The 25,985-nt window shown below is 38.3% G+C and overlaps 1 protein-coding gene across 1 annotated transcript; it reads left to right on the top strand.

Annotated features, from left to right (window-relative positions):
- The first annotated feature begins 20,995 nt into the window (after nucleotides 1–20,995).
- Nucleotides 20,996–25,683, top strand: RAD51AP2 (RAD51 associated protein 2). Its single transcript, XM_060272264.1, has 4 exons — nucleotides 20,996–22,970; nucleotides 23,061–23,762; nucleotides 24,562–24,663; nucleotides 25,565–25,683. The coding sequence occupies exons 1-4, from the start codon at nucleotides 20,996–20,998 to the stop codon at nucleotides 25,681–25,683; spliced, it is 2,898 nt and encodes a 965-aa protein (XP_060128247.1).
- Nucleotides 25,684–25,985: the final 302 nt, after the last annotated feature.

The following is a 25,985-nucleotide window of genomic DNA, read 5'->3' as shown; positions in this document are numbered from 1 at the left end:
TTCCTAAACAGAAGGCAGCATCCATAGGCAAACCATTCCCTGTGTATTTCCCATGCCATCTTGGCATCAGATCTGTAAGGAAAGGGAAATGCAACAAACGGCAGCTAGGAAACCTGATGTTCCAGAGGAGAAAAAACATGTGGGCGCCTATTCTTAGGCTATGTACCCGTTTATAGCAGAAAAAAACAATAATTTTTCCTTACCTGGAGTCATTCACACTTGTCCCCAAGGTTCTGCTTTCAATCTAGATTGATTCTAGATCCCACTATACATACCTGCAGCCATTAGGTTGTCTTCTCAGTTTTGTATGCCCGTTCATTTCAGTGAAGGGTGTGCATGCATCTGCAAAGGAAGGTACTGGTATGTGCAGCTCAGCTCCTTCAGTTTAAATGAGCTTGAAGGTTCATACAGGAGGTCCAGGGAACTTCATGTATTCATTCGGTCACCTGCACTCATTACTACTTAATGGACTCTATGAGTACGACCCAACCAAAGTTAAAAACTTTGAATTTAAGTTGAGGGACTTCGTTGAAATCTCTTCCCCTGATACCCATGACATTTGCAAGCACTCGATTATGCTTTGTGTTCCGCTCATATCAAATCAGCTTATCGTGACCAGTGCTTGCTTATCAAATAAATGCTAAACACATTGTGGTTGTTTTCCTGTGTGTTGGTTACCTAGGCTGGAGTACTGAATCCCTTATATCTTGCAGCTGCCATCCCCCACCCTCATCTTTGTTTTCTATACAAAAGCCATTCCAGTTGGCAAATACGTGCAGCGCAATGGCCCCATAACATATTGACACATCAATCTAAAGCATTACTCGACATCAGAAAAGGACAGTCCTCCTAAATCATGGCCCTTAACTTGCTCAATGACTGCTGCAGTGATCTGACTGCCACAGCGCTTGTTACAGATCTAGATCAATACCTTGTAGAGGCTTAGGGTGCACAAACTGCATTTCTTTAAGTGCACAGTTGCTTAGATCTAGCACAAAAAGCATTTGGCATTAATCACCTTGGCAAGCTGGATATATGTTTCAATCAGACCTTATATGTCAAGATTACAAAGAACGTCAATGCCACCCTTTACTCCCGCCACATGTTGGTTATCAGGCAATCTCGGAGAAAAATATATTTTTATTAACCAACCAACCTCCTGGATCTCATCTGAGAACAACAAAACTTTAAACAAAACCTTAGCCATGCCAGCCAGCAGCCTTTATCCTTGTTCAGGTGGATAACTTATTCAGAAGAATAGAAAAATGTATCATCTTTGTTATCCAATGCATTTGTGAATTCTCAAAACAAAAATATTTTAACATTTTCTATCGAATCTGAACAGGCAAGGATACATAACATGTAAAATACGCGTCCTAAATCCCAACTATCAAATCAGTTTATCTGAGATGGAGAATAAAACAACAGCATAACAATACCAATCAAACATGCATAAACCCCTCAACAAATTCTCACGAAATTATCCAGAATTATCCTGGAAAGGGTGGAGGGTCGAGTCTCTTACAAGCCTAAGTGCATAATGAATACCTTATTCTCCACCCACCGTGACACTTATATTCAACAAAATTTTGAATACAGATTGGCCTTTAAAAATAATGGAAATGGGGATTCCCTGGAAAAAGTCATTAGTTCTGGGGATCACAAATTTTAATGATCTTTGTTTATTTGGGTCACTGAGAAACTTCAAATGAAAGCTAAGTTAAAAATTGATGGGATCACAGTTCCTTATTTCTGAAATAAAAGATCACCATTTTATAAACTTACCAAACCATCCCTTTGGGCTTTTTATCTGAATCTGACCGCCTGAAGCCTAAATGCATTGTTCAGCCCCAGTTTGTTCTGTGCCCCATCTCTAAAGTGAAGTTAATATATTAATACATGATATTAACAGTTTCCTTTCTACCCCTTCAGGCACTCCCCTAATAGTTCAGCTTTATTACTATACTAGCCACAGTCCATAACAGAATTGCAAAAATGCAACCTATAAAATGGTTAAAAATATTACTCATATCTGAGAAATCGTTTCCCAGAAGAAATGTGAGGTTGTTCTTATTACAGTGATGATGACTGCAGACTCTCTAAATCATAAGCTTACTAGTGAACTGATGCAAAAGATTTGGCTGGGAAGTTCCATTCAATACCTGAAATTCTTCCCCTTTAGGGTCTGGCCTACTTATCCTTAGCTTCAGAGTGCTCCCTTATATTCTGGGTACTTTCAGACTGTTAGCATTTTGCGGGAGGTAGTCAAGCACAAACTGAGAAATATGGCTTTGTGAATTAAAATGTACTAAAGTGCTCTGTTGCCCCTGGTGCAACAAATTTGCTTCAAATAAAACTGGACCGTTTGCAGTTTGGAAAGTGACAGGGAATTGCAACGAAAAGTGTGGAGTGAATGAATGATTAACAGGAAGATGTGCAAAGGCCCTGCAATTGCTGCAAGCCCTGGGAGTGACCACAAAAGCCCTGCCTGCTTCCCACACAACTTCTGGCTTCCTCTTTCTTCCCTGTCCTTTGCACCCTGGACTCTCTTATCTCAGTCTCTGAAGAGATGCAAAGCAGGCAGATGATGCAGGAAAGGAGAGGCAGTGCACCCTCTCAGTGACCCCACCCTGAGGTGCCCGCATATAACATGGCCCTCTCTGACCTACTGGATTGTTAATTGAGAGACTTCATTGCAACAAGCAAAAGACAAGAGATTTACAGCACCTTTTTTTTATCTGAATTTCCCAGCTGCTCAGTTAATTTATTAACAAGAGCAACTTCTGAACTTTAATCTCAACCTTAAGTCCAGCGCTGCAAGTTTCAATTTCCTTCTGCACTTTTTCTGTGCAGAAAAGGTGCTTATTCGCAAAAGCTATCACACGTTACTAAATAAAAAAATTGCTTCCAGTGGCACCTTATTAAACCAACTAAGTTTGTCATTGGTGTGAGCTTTTGTGTGCATGCACATTTCAGGTACACGTTACTAACTTAGCCAAAGAAAGCTATTTTGTGAGATTTTAGCTGCCTTGATTCTGCCAAAATAAAACCCTTCCGTTAAGTAAGGGTTAAAGTAAGTTGAGGAACAGATGTTCGTATCTATGGGGATACTCTGGAAAACGAAGGTGGCATTTAATATATAGTTATTTAAAGCCTTCCTATTCTGCTCTTTCTGCTGAAAGGGGCTCAGACATCTCAGTGATAAGACAGCCCATGCTCTCAGGCTTACAACCTAAATGGCACCCCATAAAAGTGAGGCGTATGGGTTGGGTGAGGGAGCATTAGTTCTTACAATATGGAAAGGAGAAATTTGGAGAGGAGCTGCCAGACGTTGCTGGTCTTTCAGCAGAGCCCTGATGGCTGTTTCCCCCATTCTTATCTCCCCAAAGAACCCATTCAAACAACTGAGTTCACTCTGCTACAGGAACTTTCTTGATACTAATTTTGGGTCTGGTCAGTACCCCTGTAGTAGGGTTGCCATATTTCAAAAAGTATACAAACCAGGACACTCCTGGTGTTTGTTTGTTTTTTAAAGTTGTTTAGCTTAGGCAGCCCTACTCTGTAGTAAACCGCCTAGAAGTTGGTTACATGGGCTCGATCTCCGTATTGGCCACCTACATATTCCTGCATTGCAGGGGGTTGGACTAAATGAGCTGCAGAGTTCCCTTCCAACTCACTATACCACACCAAGTTCAAAAAACAAAAGGCAGATATAAATGGAATGCAGACATAAATAAAAATACTGTATAGCAAATTAATCCAATTGGGTATCTTTCCCACAGACAGATCTAACAGATCCACTGACAAGAGCATTTTGTTGTAAAAGATGCGTCTCTTATTAAGAAATGACTGCCTTACACCTACAAGGTTAGAACCAATCCATAAAATCAATTATTATTGTTTGTTCTATGACAACCTTACTTTATAATGTGTCATCGTGCCTTGCAAGACAAAATATCTGAAGCCTTGGCAGTATATGCTATTGTAAAACCTTGGGGTTTGGGGGTGTTTTTTGTTTTTGTTTTTTTTACTATTTATTGTTCTGGCAAGGGTGTTTATGGCTCAGTGACTTGGCCCAAACAAGTTTCAGGTTTGCTAACAGTCATCATTTTGTCTTCAGGGTGCAATTTATATACATTACAGGGAAAATAAACTCCAGTTGGACCCACGTTAAATATATTAAAAGGCACTTTTAGAAATGTCCAGCCTTGCAAGCAATCTTATAAAGTGGAGAGTAACCAACTCCTGAATCAGCACTCTGCTAATTGCTCTTTGCTGGATGTCTTCCCTGTAATGAGCATGGGGTAAGGGGGTGCCATGAACATCACTTCTGTAAAATGACTACTGCCTCCTTCAGCAGTGGAATTTGCTACCAAGGAGTGTGGTGGAGTCTCCTTCTTTGGAGGTCTTTAAGCAGAGGCTTGACAGGCATATGTCAAGAATGCTTTGATGGTGTTTCCTGCTCGGCAGGGGTTTGGACTGGATGGCCCTTGTGGTCTCTTCCAACTCTACGATTCTATGATTCTATGACTAGAACTGGATCTAATTACTTGCTCAATCTGCACTTTTTGTAGTTATTGCCCACCAGCAGTTGGTCACTTTATTTGTATACAGCTTTTCTGTATACACTACAGTGGAAGCAGTTCGCAACAAAGCATGAAAAAAATCCAACAGAAATATACAAAATACAAATACAGAAACACTACATTTATCATTCATATTGTCTCCCTATAAGAGACAAAACAAAACAATCTCATAATAAGTACCTAACAAAAAGCACTTCTAAATCAAAATAAACAAATTTAAATTCATGACTAAAAAGAGTAAAGGAGGCAGCAGCAATGGAATAAGATATTTTAAAAGGCTGAAAAGAGAGGCAACGGCAATACTGGGTGCTGCAGAAGCCCCCTCTGTCCTACATGGTCAAAAGCTCTCTTCTCTAACATGTGTCAGTCATCATGGTCTGTCCATCATCTTGTTACAACAATACCTATGAATGCTTTGTTTTGATTAAAAACATGTTGCAGGGGAGGATCGGTTTCTCCAATGTGTATACAAATAACTAATTAAAACAGGCATCTTCAGTGACCACATACCAATGACACCCATGCAAGTTACAAAGCTGACTACAAATACCTACAAACAATTTGCACATGTGTTGCTGATCAATATGTTTCGGCTAATTATTGGGCTTTAGATGTTGTTGGAGTAGAACTCTCATCACTCCTGATCCTTGCCATGCTGGCTGGGGCTGATCCGAGTTGAAGTTCAACAACATCCGGAGTGCCGCAGGTTCCCTACTCCTGTGCCAGGCCATCATCTGCCAATGATTGATATTTTTAAAAATGTCTCACTAAATGAATCCTACTTCCACAACCAAAACATTGCTCAGTCCATGAGGGAATAGGAAAATTTTATATAATAGCAATTACATAAATCCAAGAAAGCATGTTGTGTTTTCCACTCTGAAAGAGATATATTTGAATTAATCTTAATAGATAAGTAGGGCTATAAACTATTAAAGAATTTGCTATTGATCATTTTGCATGCCAATAAAGTGATTCATCAGTTGATCAAATCATTATATTTAACTAAATCTGTATATTAACCAAACCTCAATGAAAGCACCTTTAGGGCTACTGAAGAAGCAAGAATGACCATAACTTAGAATACTCCATGCTACAAAGCAGTTGTGGGGCGGGGGAATCTTTAATACTTTGTTTGTCACTCTTGGGCTGGAGTGTTGTTTGGGACCTTTTGTTGTCGGGGTTCGCTGATGCTGGGGCTTTTGTATCTCTATTTTAGATCTTGTTGTGATTTATGTGGAAATAGTTCAGTTTGGTTTTGTGTTTTTAATGCTCTATTTATTGTTTATGACTACTTTTGTCACGTTGTAGTTATGTATTTATTTCATGCTGCAAACTGCCTTGAGCATGGTTTGAACTAAGGAAAGGTGGCATACAAAAAAAATTATGTATGTATGTATGCCAATACCTCAAACAGAAACCAGAACCAAAATAATCTAAAACAATCATAAACAAGTGAGCTCTTAAATCACAACCCTGCAACCTTGCAGATTAAAATTCGTCCATTGGATTGGATAACAAAAACCTAAAAGACGCACTGAGTTAGAAGGAAGCCCATTGATTTTAATGAGATTTACTTCTGAATAACCATGTATAAATTTGCTCTGTTAATCCACGAGTCTATTGATCAAAATTTGCAGGCCTAATTATTCACAGTTGACTACATTTGAATGCCATGCATGGTGCAGTGTGAATAAGTTGCAGTGAACATTGGGTTCACATGCTACCCCTCTACTCGTCCTACCTATGAGGTCAAGTGGGAGTCTGGAAACTTTCATTTCTGCTTTTGTTTAACTGTAGCTTGTGTCTGAATCTGAACCAGCAAACTGTGGTTAAGAATACATGAACTATAGTTTGTTTGAAACAAACAAACTTGAAACCACAGTTCTTTGTACTTCTGATATATGGCACATGTTTTCATGTAGACTTGCGGACCATATCATAGAAAGAATGTTGCATTATATTTAAACATTACAAAGAGTCTTGTGGTACCTTACAAAAGTTAACAATTTTTGCTTTAGTCATTAAGGTGCCCTGCGGCACTTTGTTGCTTTTGCTATAACAGACTAACAAAACACATCCCAGTTCTTGAAGCATGCCATTCTATATTTACCATAAAAAATAGCGAATAGTTTGGCAGGCAATACTGTATTCATGATCTTTTACAGTGTCTGAGGGGACACAGGGGTACGCACACCCCTAAACATTTTGTGAATCTTTGTACTTTTGTCCATTTACTGTATTTATTTTTCCCAATTTGAACTATAAAATGGTGATTTTCTTGAGTCAAAATAGGAGTGCTCCTAAACCCTTTTTTAAAAGAAAAAAAGCACTGATCCTTTATGAGGAAAATGAAAGGCAGCAAATGAAATTTCTCTGAGCATTCAACATTCTAGACCTCGCCACCCCTAGTGCAGACCTATTGAAATCATTGGGATTCGAATTAGTCATGACTAACTGAAGTCCCTTAAATTTCAGTGTGATCCAAGTCTAGATCCAACCCAACATCTTCCTGCAAAGATTTTTCTTCTATTGATGGTTGGGGTTTTTTTTTTAGAAACAAACATCCAATAATAAGATGAAGAGGTCTTTGCAGAGGACTAAATAAATACATTGTAGCTTCGTTGCAATGCGCGTGTAGTTGTCCATTTGTTAAGCAGAAACAGCCCCGGTCTGTATCTGGATGGGTGTCTACATGGGAGTGCAATGTGCTGCATAAAAAATTCTCCCTTTAATAGGGACCCAGGTGGCGCTGTGGTTAAACCACTGAGCCTAGGGCTTGCTGATCAAAAGGTCGGCGGTTCGAATCCCTGTGACGGGGTGAGCTCCCGTTGCTTGGTCCCAGCTCCTGCCAACCTAGCAGTTCGAAAGCACGTCAAAATGCAAGTAGATAAATAGGAACCGCTACAGCGGGAAGGTAAACGGCGTTTCCATGTGCTGCTCTGGTTTGCCAGAAGCGGCTTTGTCATGCTGGCCACATGACCTGGAAGCTATACGCCGGCTCCCTCGGCCAATAATGCGAGATGAGCGCGCAACCCCAGAGTCGGTCACGACTGGACCTAATGGTCAGGGGTCCCTTTACCTTTACCTTTAAATAAAGCGCAGTATGATTCTATTGCAGCAACACAGACAGCGGAGTGGTATGATCAAATTCTGTACCAGGTGATGGAAGAACCAGTTGTCAAAGATGCCAGATTCAATCAAGAATATATTTGGCTCAAAGTGACAGGTGTCAAATATACAGAGAACATGGGAAGAGAACCTAATTTCTTCCTGACAGAGAAACGAAAAGGGTCATAAAAGAGAATATTACTTCTAGTCTTTCAGCTAAATGGTAGCATTCATTTTCTAGCCAGGACCACAGAAATTCAGTTGACATTACACCCGAATGCTGTCTCTTTTCCTGTCAGCAAAGATGATGAAAGGAGGAACATGAACTGTAGAGGAAAATATACTACACATCCAACTTATTCAACCTTTCCTCAGAGGCTGGTTTACAGACCCCTCACCATCTCCATTGCACGCTTCTGACCACATTCCAATTTCTCGATATCCCTCTAAAATAGCAGAACCCAGAAGGATGCAGGGAGGAATTCGACGTCATGCACTTCAGATTGCTCTGTCAGTGTAAACAGGAGAACATACCATTTGGGGGGTTCTCCTGACCCTCCAGAGTGGATTTAGGGGAGGCATAGTGGCAGAGAGAGCCATTGCACTATGAGAGGCCCTTGTGCTGGCTTCTACTACCAGTAGTGTGCCAGATTAGTTGCATCATATAGCCCACACCCTACCATCTTCCCATGAAGGGTATCACACGGGATATTGTCAAAAAACTTGCTAGTAATTCCATCAAAAGGGAGAAAAGGTTAGTCTAGCATGACTTATTCTTAAGAAACACATGTGGGCTCCTTGTAACCATAGAGGGCTTCTCCCCTAAATAAGTAGAGACTCACTGCTTAATGATCTATTCTATATATAAAAAAATTCCAGGTATTGATGTTAAGCTGACTGGTTGATACTTACCTGGCTCCTGGTTCTTCTACCTTTCGGAGGTCAGGATTATGGGATGGGTTTTAATGGGTACGAGAGAATATATTAATTTCAATTTATCCCTCCAAGTGCCTGTGTGTGAGGGTTGAACAGTTTCAGAATCCCACCCTTGGCAGTAAAGTTAAAAAGCATAGGAATTAGGATGCAAAGCCTTGTTTTGAGTAACTGCAGCTATGAAATAAACTGGTGCCCCTTTCTTACCCCGCTTAATAAACAATCAGGCAACAACCTGGGAAGTAAGCTTAGAAACATAATTTATTTCTAATGTTGCATTAGTTCACAGCAATGGGATCAGTAAAAACTATGCAGGCAAAATACTTCTATTTACAGGATAACCAGCTTCAGGCATGTACCTAAAGCCTGGAGCAAGCAGGGACATGTCTGCATCCATCACAGATCAAAGGAAGAAAGAGAGGAACAGGAAGTACTATATGCTCCTTTCTCTTCAAGAAAGGATGGGAAATGACATCACACAGAGCCCTCTCTACCCGTTGCATTTCTATGGTTTGAGTATCTGCCTATCAACAATTCAGCTCTGCGGACTTATCCCCTTCTCATGGTAACTAGTAAGAATATGTGTTTGTTAGGTTTGGCTGCTAAACTCCCACAGGACAACATTTATCCACCTCCACTTTCAATCTCCCTGCACTTCGCTCATTCTCCAGTAATTTTTGAAAACGATAGACAGACACTGCAAGATCATAATTCAGAAGTGTCAGATGCAATAGCACTTCGTATTGTGGTGGTAACTGGGAAAATGGGAATTGAATTTAACAAACCCAACCTGGGACATATGGTTCCCCCTGAGGGTTCTTCCACAGCTTTTGGGTAGCATGAGCACCAGGGAATTGCTGCATAACTGCTATTCTCCCCACCGGAAAAGATGAACCAGCTAGAAAAGCTTTAGCGATCTTATCTATGCCTCAGGGAACCTGCATTTGTGTTCACAGCCAATAACCTTATGTTAGTTGGGAAGCTTTCCAGTTCCTCCTCACTGTTATTGTTTGGTTTCCCTTATTCCCTAGGAGATTAAATACAGGAAAATAGGATCTAAGCTGATCAAATTCAGCAGGCTGCTTTGGAGATTTTTTTAAATCCCTATTGAGGTTACCAGAAGAAAGGTATATAAAGGATATATTTCCTGGTTCCTCACAAAGAAATACATTGTCGAACAAAGATACCATGCTATTTTACTACTACTTTAAAAAAAAAGGAGTAAGATTATTCATAAATTTCCAGATTATGACAATAAAGAGTGTAATTGTTTGAAATCAATAATGGTTCTTAATTAATAAAATTAGTGTTGGAAAATTAATTACTTTGAGGAAAGGGGAAAGGGTAGGATGAAGAAGAAATGTGTTTCCCTTAAACTCTCTCTCCTTCTCAACTCCATACAGAGAAACTGCCCCTCTTGTGCTGCAGGATGTCTTTATTTCATCCCCCCTGCATTTGGCTCCAAGTCCAAACACGGCAAGACAAGTTCATTACTGGAGTCCTAGTTTTATTTTATTCTATTGGAACTTGGAGACAAACTCTGCCTAAGCCCTGCTTGCTGCTAACAAGGCAGTATACTAGTGTGATTTTCTGCAGGTGGCTCTGCCTGGTCACTCAAGTTGCTTTTGGAGAGTAAAACACTTCCCGACTCCTGAATTCCCAGGTGTAATACAAACATTAAATAAGACACCCTTCCAATCCCTACAATTATGTTACTTAGGAGTTATAATGCCAGAGTAGGAAGCAACTGAGGTTTGGCATGACTCTGCGGTGGAAGGGAATTATTTAAGCTTTAATCAAAGTTAATCTAAAGTGATGTGTATAGAGTGGAATTATTTTGAGTTTTCCCTAAAGGGATAGGTTAATTTACTCAACCCTAATGTTTCTCTTAGAATTAGCTGCTTCTTATCTGCTATCCCCATGGAGAAAATTAAAATATATGTCTGAAAAATCTGATGTCTCCTTCAGTGACTGCTAGTGGAAATCATAAAAGATGTTTTAAGATATGCATATTTTGACAATGGAATAGCATTTCAGGAACAAAGCAGGTATCAAGTGCATTGTTTTTGTTTTAGTATGCCTTTTGTGTTCCCATTTAGTATTTTTATGTTGTGAACTGCCCTGTGATCTTCAGATGAAAGGCGGTATACAAATTTGATAAATAATATGAAAGGTGGTTGCTGCATCAGGAAGCAAGTTCAGGGTACTTGCTTGGATTCACAGCAAGGTTCAAAATTCTCGGAGATGTTCAAAATTAAGTGGCAAAAAAAGAGTGTGTGCTTAATGCATTAGCTGGACTACTTTTTAATATATTTCCCTTACAGAGCTACACTCCCCATAGTTCCTGGGAAGATGGATTGTTAAACCACTTTGTGAATTGCAGCTGTGTGCAGGGAATAGGAGGATCCTAACAATTCTCAGCACCTTTACCAAACTAAATTTCCCAGGATTCTTTGAACAAAGCCATTACTCTTTTAAAGTAATATGACACAGCTTTAAATCTATAATGCACCGAGTAACTAGAACTAGCTTACTATAATAGTAGTTTTCAAACCTTTGTTATATTAATGTACCAATGTATATTAATGTTTCCAAGGGACAGAACATGCCTTTAAATTGATCTAAATGCTTTTAGAGCTTCTTAACAAATGGTATAAGTAAATAACGCAAATCTAAATGCTACAGCACAATGGCTCTTCTACCACATGCTGACAGCTAGGGCAAACAAATCCTTGATTTTCCAATAGGAGAGAATTCCATAATTATGGACCAATAGAAGAGACCCAGGTGGCACTGTGGGTTAAAGCACAGAGTCTAGGACTTGCTGATCAGAAGGTCGGTGGTTCGAATCCCTGCAACGGGGTGAGCTCCCGTTGCTCGGTCCCAGCTCCTGCCCACCTAGCAGTTCGAAAGCACATCAAAGTGCAAGTAGATAAATAAGGACCACTCTGGCGGGAAGGTAAACGGCGTTTCCGTGCGCTGCTCTGGTTCGCCAGAAGCAGCTTTGTCATGCTGGCCACATGACCCGGAAGCTGTCTGTGGACAAACACTGGCTCCCTCGGCCTATAGAACGAGATGAGCGCCGCAACCCCAGAGTCGGACACGACTGGACCTGATGGTCAGGGGCCCCTTTACCTTTTCCTTTAGAAGAGAATGGTTCTTTGTGTGTGTGTCTTTTTCCCTACACACATCCTTGCAAACTTTTGTTATAAGGACTTACAGCAATGGAAGTTCAATGTGACTTACTTCCAGCTATGTGGGTATAAGAATGCATCCTCAGTTGACCCTAGAGATTGTAATTAGAGAAGAGGATTTATTTAAGTACCATATATAAAGCCTAAATCATTGGGGACTTTAGAGTCAAAACCACCACTGCATCAAAACCATAACTTTGTCTGGAAAACCAATGTACAGCTTGTTGTCATTGAAAGAAAACTACATGAAAATAATGTACCGTTGGTATTTGACTCCAGTAGAATTAGCAAATATGTATAAATACACCTCCAACATGTTGGAAGTGTAAAGATAAAGAAGGTACTTTTTACCACATGTGGTGGACATGTAAAATAGTAAAAGACTTCTGGGAAATGATATATAACGAATTGAAAAAAATATTTAAGATAACTTTTATCAAAAAACCAGAAGCCTTCTTACTAGGGTTAGCAGTAGATGAAATACCAAAAGATTTATGTATGTGACAACAGCCGCAAGAATGCTACTTGCCCAGAAGTGGAAGGAAGAGAAAGTCCCAACTAAAGAAGAGTGGATAACCAAGATGATGGACTATGCTGAAATGGCAAAGATGACCGTGAGGATCAGGCACCAAGATGACAAGAAATTCAGTCAAGAGTGGGAAAAGTTTATAGAATATCTGAAAGACCACTGTGTATGCTTAAAAACGTTAGCAGGATTGTTGTAACACTTATAAAGTAGTATGAGTCAAGGTAAAAAAAGGAGATAAAATGGATTAGAAAAATGTAATTAGATATTAAAGGGGGGGGGTGTTGGAGGAAGTCTGAGGGATTTAAGTAATCCCAGGAGTGCAAAGCTTGAAAATTATGTGAATGTATAAGAAGACTGTTTAAAAAATGAAAATAAGAAATATACAATATTTTTTTTTTAAAAAAAAAACTTTGTCTGGAAAACAATAGCCATGACAGATGCATGGTGTTCACAATGAAAAATTATAATCAAGACACAAACTGCCCTGTTCTATACCAGCTACACTTTTTCCCATAGGATTTTTCCTTTGGTAGAATCCACTTGGTTTTCAGTTAACCGCAAATGTCAGTGGATTTGAACCATTTGCATGCAAACTTTTGTGTATGAAAATGGAAGGAATAGTCTAGTTCCAAAAATAATGCAATACAAATTAATGTGCCTTTTTTTTGAGTTGCTGGTGGTTAATGTTGGCCTGGGAACTGTGTTATCAATTCCTGCTGTGAGAAATGATATGGTAAACTGCTGCTTCGCTGTTGTGGATTAATTAAGAGAAAAATTAAAGAAAACTACCTACGTAAAAAGCCATGTTTGTCTTTGGGGTTTTGCAAAACTGATACAAGAAAACCATTGAAGGAAAAAAAACATTTTGCAAATTGTTTAATCTAGTTCAGCAATACTGTGTCACTGGCTAATTTATTCATGCCTAATAGGTGTTTTTGCAAATACCATAGACTTTTGGATGCCTTTGATGGAAGGCCAAGGATTCAAAAAATAATTATCTTGCATTGTGTATTGCTCACATCCTCTCCTAAAGTAAGTACAACTGCTTGCTGTGGGTCAAACTGCAGATATTTCACCGCACTGAAAATGTAACCCCTGTCCATGTTTGTATTAACAGCACAGTTATTCATTAATGAAAAATTTTATATCATGCTTTCCATGAGACAATGTACCAGAAAATGTAAACTCCTAATTGTATGTATGGCCTATCTTCATAGGATATCCAGCTGAGAGTCAAGATTTGTTTTTATCATCTTGTATACTGGCCAGTATATTAGTGCTTGCAAGCATTATGGCAATGTTTCAAACCTGAGATTCTAGGCTCCCATGAATTGATTCCCTATTTCTAATTCTTGATTTCTTGCCCTATGACATCATTTATTCTTCTTCTTTGCTATTTAGGCAATTCTCTAAAGTATATTGTTTTGCGGGGAACCATAGAGATACAGTATAGCCATTTTCACTACGGTGATCCTTCACAACCATTTTTTTTTTTTTTTTTACAAATTCTGAGGCAGAACTGGGTTGTAAATTTTAAATAACAGCATTGCTGTGCTTGCCCATTTGGATAAGGGCCGAGACACAAAGCATTGGAACTTTTCTTTACGATAAAGGAATGCTAGAATACCAGGATAAACAACCAGACCGGAAATGAAGGTTCAAAACTTTATGTGTCACAAGGACTCTCCAGCTCCCTCCTGCCATTTCCGGATTTGAATTAAAATATTTATTTATTTCCTAGCACCATATGTGTACATGGTCGCAAGTGGGTTGCTTGCGTGTAAGTAAGGGGGGGGGGGGAAATGCCTGTATAATAAAGAATGAATAAATGTATCTACGAAACACTAATACACCAGGTTGTCAAATACATATGTTGTCCCTAGTGTTTCTGCTTGTTAGGGCTGCCAATCTATTACAATCTTGTTTAATAATACAAAATGAATTTTAATCATGGCATGATTCCCTTTGACCATTTATGCAGCTTTTATTTTGTTGCTTGTTAGACGTTTGTAATTTTCAGATTTTAGGAATGATCACTCCAATACATTTTAGGGAATGTGCCCATTAAAAAACCCAATGATTCCTGTAAATTTTTACCATTGGGATTCATATTAAAGTGAAGAACTCTGGATATTTTAAAATTAATTTGCTAACCTTGTTGTATACCTATTGTTTCCTCAGGGATACCAACCTTTTTATTTGTCAGGCTTATTCTAACCCCTTTGCTAGTGGTTCTTTAGCCAGGACAAATAATGAGGGGGGAGCCTTTTTTGCTACCCCATTCAACACATTCAGTTCCTCTAATCTTCAAACCGCTTTCCATTCTGATGCAAGCACTCATAAGATACACAAACTAATTGCTGATATCCGCTCTTTCAACAATTCAAATTAAGATTTCCCTTCCAATTTATCAAGCACCTTAATAGCATCCCAAGGGAGTATTGCTAATGGTTGTTTGTATATTTCTGTGGAATCCAGTTGTATTAAGTTGTCTTCAAATAGGCTGTTTATCTTTTCCTTACACACCATACATGATCTTTGTGCACGTAATTAGAGGCTATATTTACCAATTGTTCCACTAGGAGGGTAGTAAAACATGGAAGTGAAGTTGTTACTAGGGAGATAGGGCGATAAAATTCAACTACTTAATTATCTTTATTGGCTTTCACTAAGACTATAATCCTAGTTTGTTTCCAAGAACGATCCCCCTTCTTTTCTTTTATTAAGTAATTTGGCCAGAAGAGAGCTAACATACTTACTAAATATTTTGTAAAAAAAAAAAACTAACTACTGTACTTAGGTATGTGCCCAATCCTGGCAAGGTATTCAGTTGGACGTTCTTTTATTACTAAGGAACTACATGTGACATTCCAGGGGGGGGACCTATTGGGTTGTTGTTTTTATTTTTATTATGTATTTTGTGGTTTTATATCTTGATCTTATTCTGTGAACCGCTCTGAGACCCCCGGGTATAGGGTGGTATATAAATTCAATAAATAAAATAAAATAAAATAACCTTGCAAAAGTACAATAGGTATTGTGAGCCCATCTTGGGGGAGCAGCACATTGAATGCCCCATGATCTTGTGGGTTCAGGGCAGAGGATATACTTCAAATTTATTCTCATATCCAAAGATAAGCAAGTACAAACATAGGCCATTGAGAGAAACGACGTCAAACCAAAAGCACTTTGCGGACTAAATACTTTTCACCAGTGCAGGTTGGTCTTTCTAAAGCAGCGCAACGAAAGATTGTGATGTACTTTGATTGAAGAAATTACTTTTAAGCACAGAATAAACACCATGAAAATACTGTGCCTCCCTGTCTAGAACAACAGGACCTAAAATTGTTCAAGAAGGACTAAGCTGTGCAACAATTTTTTTTGTTGGGTGTGTTACATTTTCTGTTTTTCTTCAGTTAAAATATTTTTTAAATCCTGCTTAGTTTAATTTGCACTGCTACGTAGAACGCTGTTTCATGCAGGTTTTATTTCTTTCTAGAATCCCTGTGATATTTATTTGTTGGATTTATATCCCTCCTTGCCTTCCAAAGTGGCACATAATTTGTTTTGCAGAGAAATGATCCCAATCTAAGAGTGTTTTATGAAAAATCAAAAAATTCATACAACAATAAAGACAGAGTGCTGTTGATGGGAGCGGCATGTACGCAGCTTGAGGGTATTCCTTGATCCAGCTTTATTAATTTATTAAAACATTTCTATCCTGCCCTGTATAATTTATTTTAAAAATTCCTATCCTGCCCCGTCTAATATGATCCACCAAATGTTGGATTCCCAGTTTCCACCTGACCATGACTATTGGCCATGAGATCTGAAAATTAAGAGGAGCTCACTCACAGCCCATAATTTCCTTAACCACTTGCTTTGTACAATACCTTTGGTAATAGCAAAATGCAGAATAGTATTATATGTATATGGGGGGGGGAACACCCACGTATTCATTATTAGTACATTATAAATTAAAAATGCGGCCACAAACAGCATTTTGCTGAGAGCCACTAAAGGATCAGGCATGCGCTAGATATGGCTTTTACTGTTAATGAAATTCAGGGGGCACTTATTTTAGCAGAATGCCATTTGTTCAGGATTAATGCAATGATCTTTGGTTTTAAGTGAATAAACATTACATACTGGACCAGCTGAATTCAGGATTTGGGAGTCCCAAACTAAATTTAAAGAAATGAACATGTTCTCTCTGCTCGACCCCCACCCCCTTTTCAAATGTGACGTGAAGCACAAAAGTAGAAAGATAAATAAAACGGGAGCAGAGAATAGAACAGGGAAGCTTTATATTTTGGAGCTGTGAGCAATAGTAACATAGTCAAAATCCCCAGTCAGCCTCATCCTATAAATGTTTACTTAGGTGTAAGTCTCACAGAGGTCCAATGTGGTTTACTCTCAAGTAACACAGCCTAAGCCATGTTTCCCTTCAACAAATCTTCTGACAGAGATGATTGAAGAAAAGCGAAAGGCCTGCCTATCTTTTAAGCTGATTCTTCTAGGTGGGGAATATTAGAGGAGAAACTCCTCAACTGCAACGGCCATCTTCTACCCACTTTTTTTTGTGGGGGGGGGGAAGTCCCACTGAGAATTAATCCCAAGTAAAAGATGCTAAAAACATGAAGGAAAAATGGGTCACTATTGGGGGGAAATACCGACATTTTTGTTTTGTTATTCCTGTCAGGTTTTATGGTTTATGTGTGTGTGGGGTTTTTTCGTAATAGAAAAATAAAATTTGTGTTTAAAAACAACTACATAGAAACCAGATGCTTAATTGTCACAACTTTTCTTTTTGTGAGGAAAGAGGGAAGATTACCCTCCACACACACCCCATGATGGTGCTTGCACTTATTCCCCCCCCCCCGAACAGAAGGGTGGGGTGGGGACGAGAGCCTTCGTTTCGCATGTTAATCTGAATTTGAGCCCCACTGAGTTAAATAGGATTAACTCCCATGTAACCGTGTACAGGATTGCATTTTAGGGCAAAGTCCCCATTTTCTGCCCCTCCTCCTGTGTTGCCAAACGCCTCACGGCGTTTTCCCGCCTAAATGAGTCCTCATGCTGGAGGCAGTAGAGACGCAGAGAAATAATAATCCGAGCAGTCATTGCTTGTAGGTGGATCTTCCAGGTGCTTTTATGTCCCCCCTTTCCTTTTTTATTTTGGCTTCCACTTAGGAAATAATAAAATCCTTCTTTTTACTGACCCCCCCCCCCCGGGGGTGGGTGATGTGTTTCTCAGCCACAGCTAGCAGTGCCATCCTGCATTTCTGGCTATTGTTTTCTATGAAAGGTCATAACTTTCAGTCTTGGTGAGGATGGAGGTCAAGGGTCTGAAGGAACATAAAAGATGGAAGCTTTTTTTAAAAAAGTTTGACGTGTCCAGAAAGGGCACCGCTGCCTCAGAGTACACACGACTTCTAAAACCCACAATTCCTGTGCACACTCTTCTGGATATTACTTACTTACTTACTTACTTACTTACTTACTTACTTATTTATACCACACCCATCTGGCTGGGTTTCCCCAGCCACTCTGGGGGGGGGGGCTTCCAACAGAACAACAACAACAACATGATAAAACATCAAACATTAAAAACTTCCCAAACCAACTCTGCTTGTATAAGTATGCTCTCAGAGACTATATAAATAACCAAGCAAACCTGACATTATAATAATAGCATCTCCATTTTGAACCACTGGCATGCAAACTTTTGTGTATAAAAAGGGAAGGAATAAGTCTAGTTCCAAAATAATACAATCTCAATTTCAACGTGCACAAATATGCAAAAGGAATCATATTACATGGGGGGGGGAAGATTAGTTCACAAACTAATATGTGTGTGGGGTAGGAGACATCTTCATGGTACATTTATATTACTCAGGAATTTATTTATTTTTTGTATTACTCAAGAACTATCACAATTAGAAAGGGGGGGGGGATCATGCTCCAAGTCTCTTCGCCTCATCTGCCAAGAAGTGATCACAATAAATTGCTATGATGCCTGAAAAGGTTGTTTTTTGCAGGTTCCTCCTCACAATCTGTACACTGGGTTTGGGGTTTTTTGAGGGGGATTGAGTTTCATTCATGGTCTGTCCTTCTTGCTTCAGAGGCTGCACCATTGCCCTCATAGAAGTAGTACATGGTGAAGCTGAATTTCTCAGCTCTGAGGCGGTGAAGGAGCTGGCTGTGGAGGCAGCTGGTTTAAATTGTCCCAGGTCCTGAAACAAGAGGCTTGCCATACCTCAGGAAAATTCCTGACATGTCCTGGTTTTCGGTGTAAAAATGGCGTGGGGGGGGGGAATTTTGCCAAACCGCCATAATGTCAGGGGAAACCCAGATGTTTTGCGGCCTTCCTAAAAAATAAAATAAAAAGCTCAATAACTTAGCAGGTGTCAGGAGTTTTACTGAAATATGGCCACCCTATGCAACAAGTAGCATTTGGTAACAACAAGAATCTGCGGAGCCCAGAGAACAGTGAAAGTGTTACAACGAATGCCCCATAGGGGAATTCCTTCCTCCTTGTTCCTTTCTCTCTTATTTTTTTTACCTCAGCACAGTAACATAACAATGTGGATGTTCTAGGGTTGCCCTATTTCAAAAAGTAAAAACCAGGACACCCTGGTTTTTCAGAGAAGCAGTTTACTTTTAAAATGTTATCAGAAGAACCAGAAATCAGGGTCAAATAATTTCACAGAAACCGCTTCTTAAAATGCTATCTGAATATTAATGCTTAATTAATTAATTAATTAATTAATTTCATTTATAACCAATGAGCTAGGTCAGGATTGAGGCAGTAGACCTAAACACACAATAAGATTGTGCTTCAAATCAGTTGCGCCTATGTGCAATCGATGTGAAAAATTAGTCGCTGCTAACTTGCCTGATTGAATTGAACAGGAACTAAGTGCAACACACTCGCCCTGAATCCAGCCCAGTGTGGTTTTAATATGTCTTGCTTGAAGTTATTACAGTACAAGAACATTTCATTTCATTGTAGAATGCAGGCCTCAGTCAATGTAATTAAATGTTTTTAATGTCTCTTTTTTTAAAAGCAAAACAAAACTGCAGAGAGGAAGGATCGGAAGTTTGCAATTAGCACCGTCATTCCTGAACTCTTGATTTGTGTGAAAGGTTACGTATTTAAAACATTTTTTATACTGCTCTTCATCTGTTTAGAACTAAATAAAACAATCAATAAGCTTGCAGCAGATTAAAATGATTGTGTGTAGAAAAAACATCTGTACATGCCACTGAAAGGATTTCAACATGAGTGCCACAAAAGCTACTCTAGGATGTTCCAAAGCCAGCTAAAAAGTCCCATTGCTGAGAACTGCACCTCTGATAGAGGAAGTATCTGAAACAAGACTTTCCGAAGGTATCTGAAACAGAGACATTCTGTTAGGCTCAAAATGTGGGTTAGATTAGCCTGGGAAGAAGCACTCTTTGAGTTTACATAAGTAGGGACACATGATGGAGAGTATGCAGGGAATGGCTAAAAGCGCTGTCAGCCAGAGGGCCCATTTGAATTAAGCAAATATACTTGGGGCTGCTTTCGGAAAGTGGTTAACAGTGCCCATTGTATGCTGGTGATGTTCTCAACCCACATTGACCAAGAGCTATTAGCTACCATTTACATGTGGTATGCAGTTCTAGCCCACTCCATGTTACTGTAGTAGTTATACCGACCAGTAATGGGAAGACTCTCTTCCATTTTTATTGCAATATGGGAACTATGTGTTGCCTTCTCTGGTGGAATCCACACACACACACACAAGCCGTGAAAATGCTTTAAAAACACATTGAATTTTGTGTAGCTCACTGTCGCCATCTAGTGTCACATTTGTATATTGCACTTTACAACACATTTAAGATGTTTTATTTGCAGCTGTGTCCTCTGTTTATTGCCCAAACTATGGCTTTATCCACATTAGAGAGTACTCTGGGATATCCCTCACTCCAAATTTAAATTAACAAGATTTTCATGAGTAGTGGTGGAACCACTCGGGGCTTTTTCCCTAGAAAAATAGGTGCCAGTACTCACCATGAAGTTGTTACAGTAAGTGTCACACTTTTTAACATAAAAAAATTTGCTGTTACTGCATACCCTTTGTTACCCCCTGAAAAAAAGCACCAGAACTACTGTTCTTAAAATGTAAAAAAGTAAACAGAACTACTGAAATACTGGTCATTGAAATAAGCAGAATAATAAAGTAAACAGAAATACTGAAATACTGATCACTCCTTTTTTCAAAAAAAGAAATGAATCACACCTAGTGCTGTGATCCTAAGCAAATTTATGGGGAAATAAGTTTACTTTAAATGTATGGCCTCTTATTCCAAGTAACTATGTTTAGTACTTTTCTTTAAAAGCTCTGTAATTATTTTTTCATCTTTTAACATACTCCTATGGTAACTATAGATCAAATGAAAATGATGTCATTGCTATTGTCTCATATGGAAAAAATGATAAACATGAATAAGAGAGCACCATGTTATTCAAAATGCATTTTGTTAAATGTATGTTGCTAATGCTTATAATACACAAATAGTTTGCATAATTTTAATTATAAGTTGGTTTAAATTTCAGAACAGGTCTCATCAAGTTTTATTACTCAGAGCTGAACATGGAAAGTTCAAGTTTACAAGCACTTCTATCCATATCAGAAGAGATGGAAGAACCCTGGCCAAAGAAACTGAAAACAGATAGTCAAGTGAGCTCAAATGAGCAGAGGCAGTTGCTAAAAAGTTTATGCTATGCAGATAAGAAATCACCAAACATGCATCTAGGTTTTCCTGAAGGATCTTCGGATTTCAGTCAAAACAATTTGGAATTGCAAGAGAAAAACAGCACAAAAAACAACTTAAGACAGTATCTATATTTTAGACTTTGTATGAATGCCAATTTGCATTCCAGATTGTTAGGAAATATACCATTCATAGAAAAATGGGCACTTGAAAATGATTACTGTAGCAATTTAAAAGATTCTGGTTCTGAATTTAATGAAAATTATAATTCAAAACCCTGGACCATTTTTGCTAAAGAAAAAGAAAAATCAATAGATAGTGGCAACATTTCAAAGAAGACTGAGTTACCATCAGTAAATATACTTTCTTATGACATCTTGGCAGAAAACATTGTTGTAAGAATAGAATATTTACTTACAGATGTGCCAGCATTTCAAACTAATGAAAATGGCACAGGTTGTCATCATGTACATGGAGAACAAAACCATATTCCCAAACCAGTTGCAGATGGTGGAAGAATCAGTGGCAAAACCCCACTGCTATGTTTGCTAGCTGGCAATTTCATGAAAGGAAGAAAATCGAACATTGGATCGTTCTTATATGAATATAAACATGTTGTGGGTGAGGATGAAAATATTTTATTCCGCACAAAGCAAACAAATCCCTTGGCAAAGAATAACCTAAGAAGGAACAAAGTATATAAGCACATGTATATATCTTATTCAAGAAGCTGTGGAGTTGTAAATACCAAATTAGTAAAATGTGCTGCTTTTGAGTTATTTTTACATGATTGCAGCACTGCAGTTAAAAAGAATGCCTCAATATTCAGCCATTTTTTTCTGCTCAATACCCAACAAAGGGAAATGTCCAATGGCACCAGTACCATGGAACACTTCGAATTTTCCAGATATACTATAGAAGATGGTAGCTTTTCAGTAGTTGGTAATGAAAAAGAACAAATGGCAAGGCAACTTATAATTTCTAACAAACACATTTTTCCAGAGAATTATTTTCACAGCTCTACTTTATGGGGGGAAAGGTTGTGTAGTCCTACAGTGCACAACCTGACAGCAAACTTCAGACTGTTTAACTATTTGACTTCAGCTCCACTCAAATTTGGGAAGTGCAGTATTCAACAATCAAATCTTCCAATGGTGAGTACAATGGAACCAAATATACAAAAGAGAACTGGAGAATTCTTCAATGAAAACAATGCTTTTCCTGTTAAAAAATTTAAAGCTTCTCATTTTATTCTAAGAGCACATAGCAAAGCACAAGCAAGCAAAAGCAATTTATGTCCCAGAATAAGAACTTGTAGCAGATCAATGATGAACAAAACAAGGAATGGTAATTGTGAAGACTGTGGTTCTACTGAAATGAAAGTCAATTTGTATCCGTTTGACACATATAAACAAATTTGCCTCAGTACTGATTCAGAGGAAATTTCATTTATAGGAAATGTGATCTTTAATGTTGAAAATAAAAAAAAATATAGCAAAGGATATTTTGTTCCTGATAGAAGAATAACTTGCAGTGGCTGTGATACATTGACTTATAATTGTGTTCTCCCTCAGTTATATACAATTTGCAATCCTTTTTTGGAACAGAAAAGCAAAAGTAAAAAGTCTCAGTATCCCAAAGATATAAACAACAATAGTCAAAGGCACACATGTGAAGACAACAACATGCACTTCCCTATTAATGGCCTTAATTCTGGAAATGTACTTAAATATAATGGTGACCAGTATTTTACTTCAACTGTTTCTTATGATCTTTGTATAGATCAAAATAGGCCAGTGAGCGTCAAAGCTCAGCGTTACAAGATTTCCCGGCATGGAAAAAGAAGAAAACCAAGTGGCTTTATATTTGAAAATAATAATAGTGTTTTACCATACTACCCTGTTTGTAGTTCTAGAATCCCTAAGACCTTGAAACATCCTATAGTTAAAAAAGGAGAAAATCTGAATTTATTGCTTCAGAAAAGTATTTTCTTAAACAGCACGCATAATCCAGAGCTAGCGTCTGTGAAACAAAATGCCAAAGAAGTGGATAAGAAAGAAAATTCAACTTTTGAACAGAGTTATATAAGCAAAAGAAATCAACCTCAGAATATAACTATGCTATGTTTCAATTATGGATGTGGGGAAAGTGCTAGTTCTAAAGACAAATTAACAATGACTTCATGCACAATGAAACAAGGCCATTTTGAAGATGCCATAGAAAAGCATTTATCGTCTGAAATTAAAAGCAGGCACGAGTTTGAACTGAAAAATCAATTTGATCTGGTACTGAAAGAACTTTTCATGTTTAATGAAATCAGTAAGGAAAATGTGGAAAAAGAAATGTGGGAATGTGGAAAAAGAAATTTTTTTGAGAAAGATCCCCTTGTATTTAATCATTCTGACAGCATACTAGATGAAGACTCCAGAAATATTTTTGAAAATAAGGTGAATGTGACCTTTACCACTACTGGTAGTACTGGGAACAGTACTGTTGTAAAGCATACAACTGGGATGAAGCCAACTAAGAATGAACAAAGTTTATTTAAGAACACAGTGATAAAAAGTCCTGGAGAGCAAGAAGTACCACATGACCATTGTCCTTCGAGTGTAACAGATGAAGAAATGTTCTATGCACCCTCTCAAGGTAACTATATTATTATGCAGTATGATCACATACAGTGGTACCTCGACTTACGAACGACTCGACAACCAAATTTTCCAACTTACAAATGGGGGTAATGGCCGCGTGCTTACGAATGTCTTGACATCCAGAAAATACTGCGGTGAATTTTTCCATTTCCAATGCATTCCTATGGGAAATCATGTTTCCAATGGCGTTTTTCGACTTACGAATTTTTTGACTTACGAAGGTGCCTTCGGAACGGATTAAATTCGTAAGTCGAGGCACCACTGTAGTTGAATTGGCCTTCTGTTGCATGTGAATCAAGAGGAAAAGACGAAAAGGATGTGTCAGAACTTTCTGAATGTGCTAATACAGATTACATTTTCAAGGTAACTAGTAGGGCTGGTTTCAGGCTTGAGGGGCTCTGGTGGGACCCATTCTCTATTTGTCCAAGCCAACTTACCTGGCAGAAGTGACAGCTACCAGCAGTGTCAGGTGGCTGAAGGACACCATTTAAAATTTCAACAGTGTCACAGAATGACACTAAGGTTGCATTCCCATCCCCACTTACTTGGGAGTAATTCAGTAGTCCTTATGGTAAATATAGGGGAACGAAGTGTAGGCATCAGGAGTGGACTGGTTCAGGGTTCAATGTGCTGTTTCTGGTCTTGATAACCAGTTAAAGGCATCAAAAAGTTATCTTGCAGGGCATCATAGTTTGCTGGGTAATGTGCAGTGTGCATTTGCTAGAGCAAAACACCAGTTCAACTTTTAAAAAATAAATATAATACTAATTATGAGTTTATTTTTTCCATTTAAGAACCTGGCGATTCTCCTTGTAAACAGCCTTTCACTTGGAGCCCAGCATTTGTGCCTCATACATTTATGGAAGAAAAAAGCTACGGTTTAAGAAATGAAAGAGGTAAATTATTCTGATTTTAGTTATTTACCATAGAAACGTTGTTACCTTATATTTATTTTTCAATGTAAATCACAGCAAGTAGACATTTTTCAATATGGGATTATTCGTCTTGTTTGCATTCAATAGCAGAAAATGAAGCATATTTTGCTCACTGAAATGGCAAAAAAGGTACGAAATATATGGAGTGAATATAAAAATAGTTTATGTCTTCTCTATTTTGCTACATTTCAGTCAACTGTATTTGCTCCTCCATTAGATATTTATTACAATATGAACCAAAGTACAAACTTTTCAGGAGAAAAATTACCCTACATAATCAAGTAATCAGCATTATTCATAATTGGGCAGCCCTGCCTGAGGGCTCCTCTGCCCAGATTCAGTTCCCTGATTGGCGATTTCAGCGAACCCTTTTGCAGCCATGGTTTGGATTCAAACTGCATCGGCAAACAGAGAAAGCAGGTCTCTCTGACAGCATCAATTGGTTGATTGGCACTGACAGTGAGCCCTCTTAGCTGCACTAGGCTAGGAGATTTCTTAGTGCAACCAATCAAAATAGGACTTGCTGAAAGTACAGATTTCAGAAGAAGATTGTATTATTTCTCTTGGATACTATACAATAGATGCCCATGATGCACACCAAAATGTACATTTATTGTATCTGAAGAAGTATGCATGCACACGAAAGCTCATACCAATGACAAACTTAGTTGGTCTCTAAGGTGCTACTGGAAGGAATTTTTAAAAATTTATTGTTGTGGTGGTATTCACAATTCTGCAGCCTTGATTTGGCTTGGACTAAGAAAAACTTCAAACTTTTATAATGAGAAACTATGGTGAGACAGGGATACACATACAAAGTGTTTTCAGTTTTCATGATGCAGTTTCATATCTTTTTATACAGGAGATTTTTTATTGGATGGAATTGTAAGAGTACAGCCTCTTAAAACATGCCGTGGTCCTTTAAGAGTTGGATTATCAAAGAAAGCTAAGCCAAAGCAACTTCATCCGTATTTGAAATAGTTCAACATACCATGTTTTTAAAAGCACTTTTTGAACCAAAACCATTTACAGTTTTTAGTACATTATATATGTTATAAATATTTTTGGTTTAAAAGGTTTTAATAATAAAAGTCCTGTACGATGATATACTAAGATATGAGTGCTTCATAATGTAGTTTTACAGCATTTATTTATATAAGGATTCTGTGAAATTTCCAAACTTTCATATTTAATATGATGCAAATACATTGGATAAATGCATTATCTTTGGTTAAGCTATTCTCATTTCTTACACTAACAAAATGTAGCAGCTTATAGCATTT

The sequence above is a fragment of the Zootoca vivipara genome, chromosome 3 (genome assembly GCF_963506605.1).
Source record: "Zootoca vivipara chromosome 3, rZooViv1.1, whole genome shotgun sequence".
Classification (NCBI taxonomy): Eukaryota; Metazoa; Chordata; class Lepidosauria; order Squamata; family Lacertidae; genus Zootoca; species Zootoca vivipara.
Note: the sequence above shows the minus strand (reverse complement) of the source record. Positions and strands in the feature narration are given on the sequence as shown.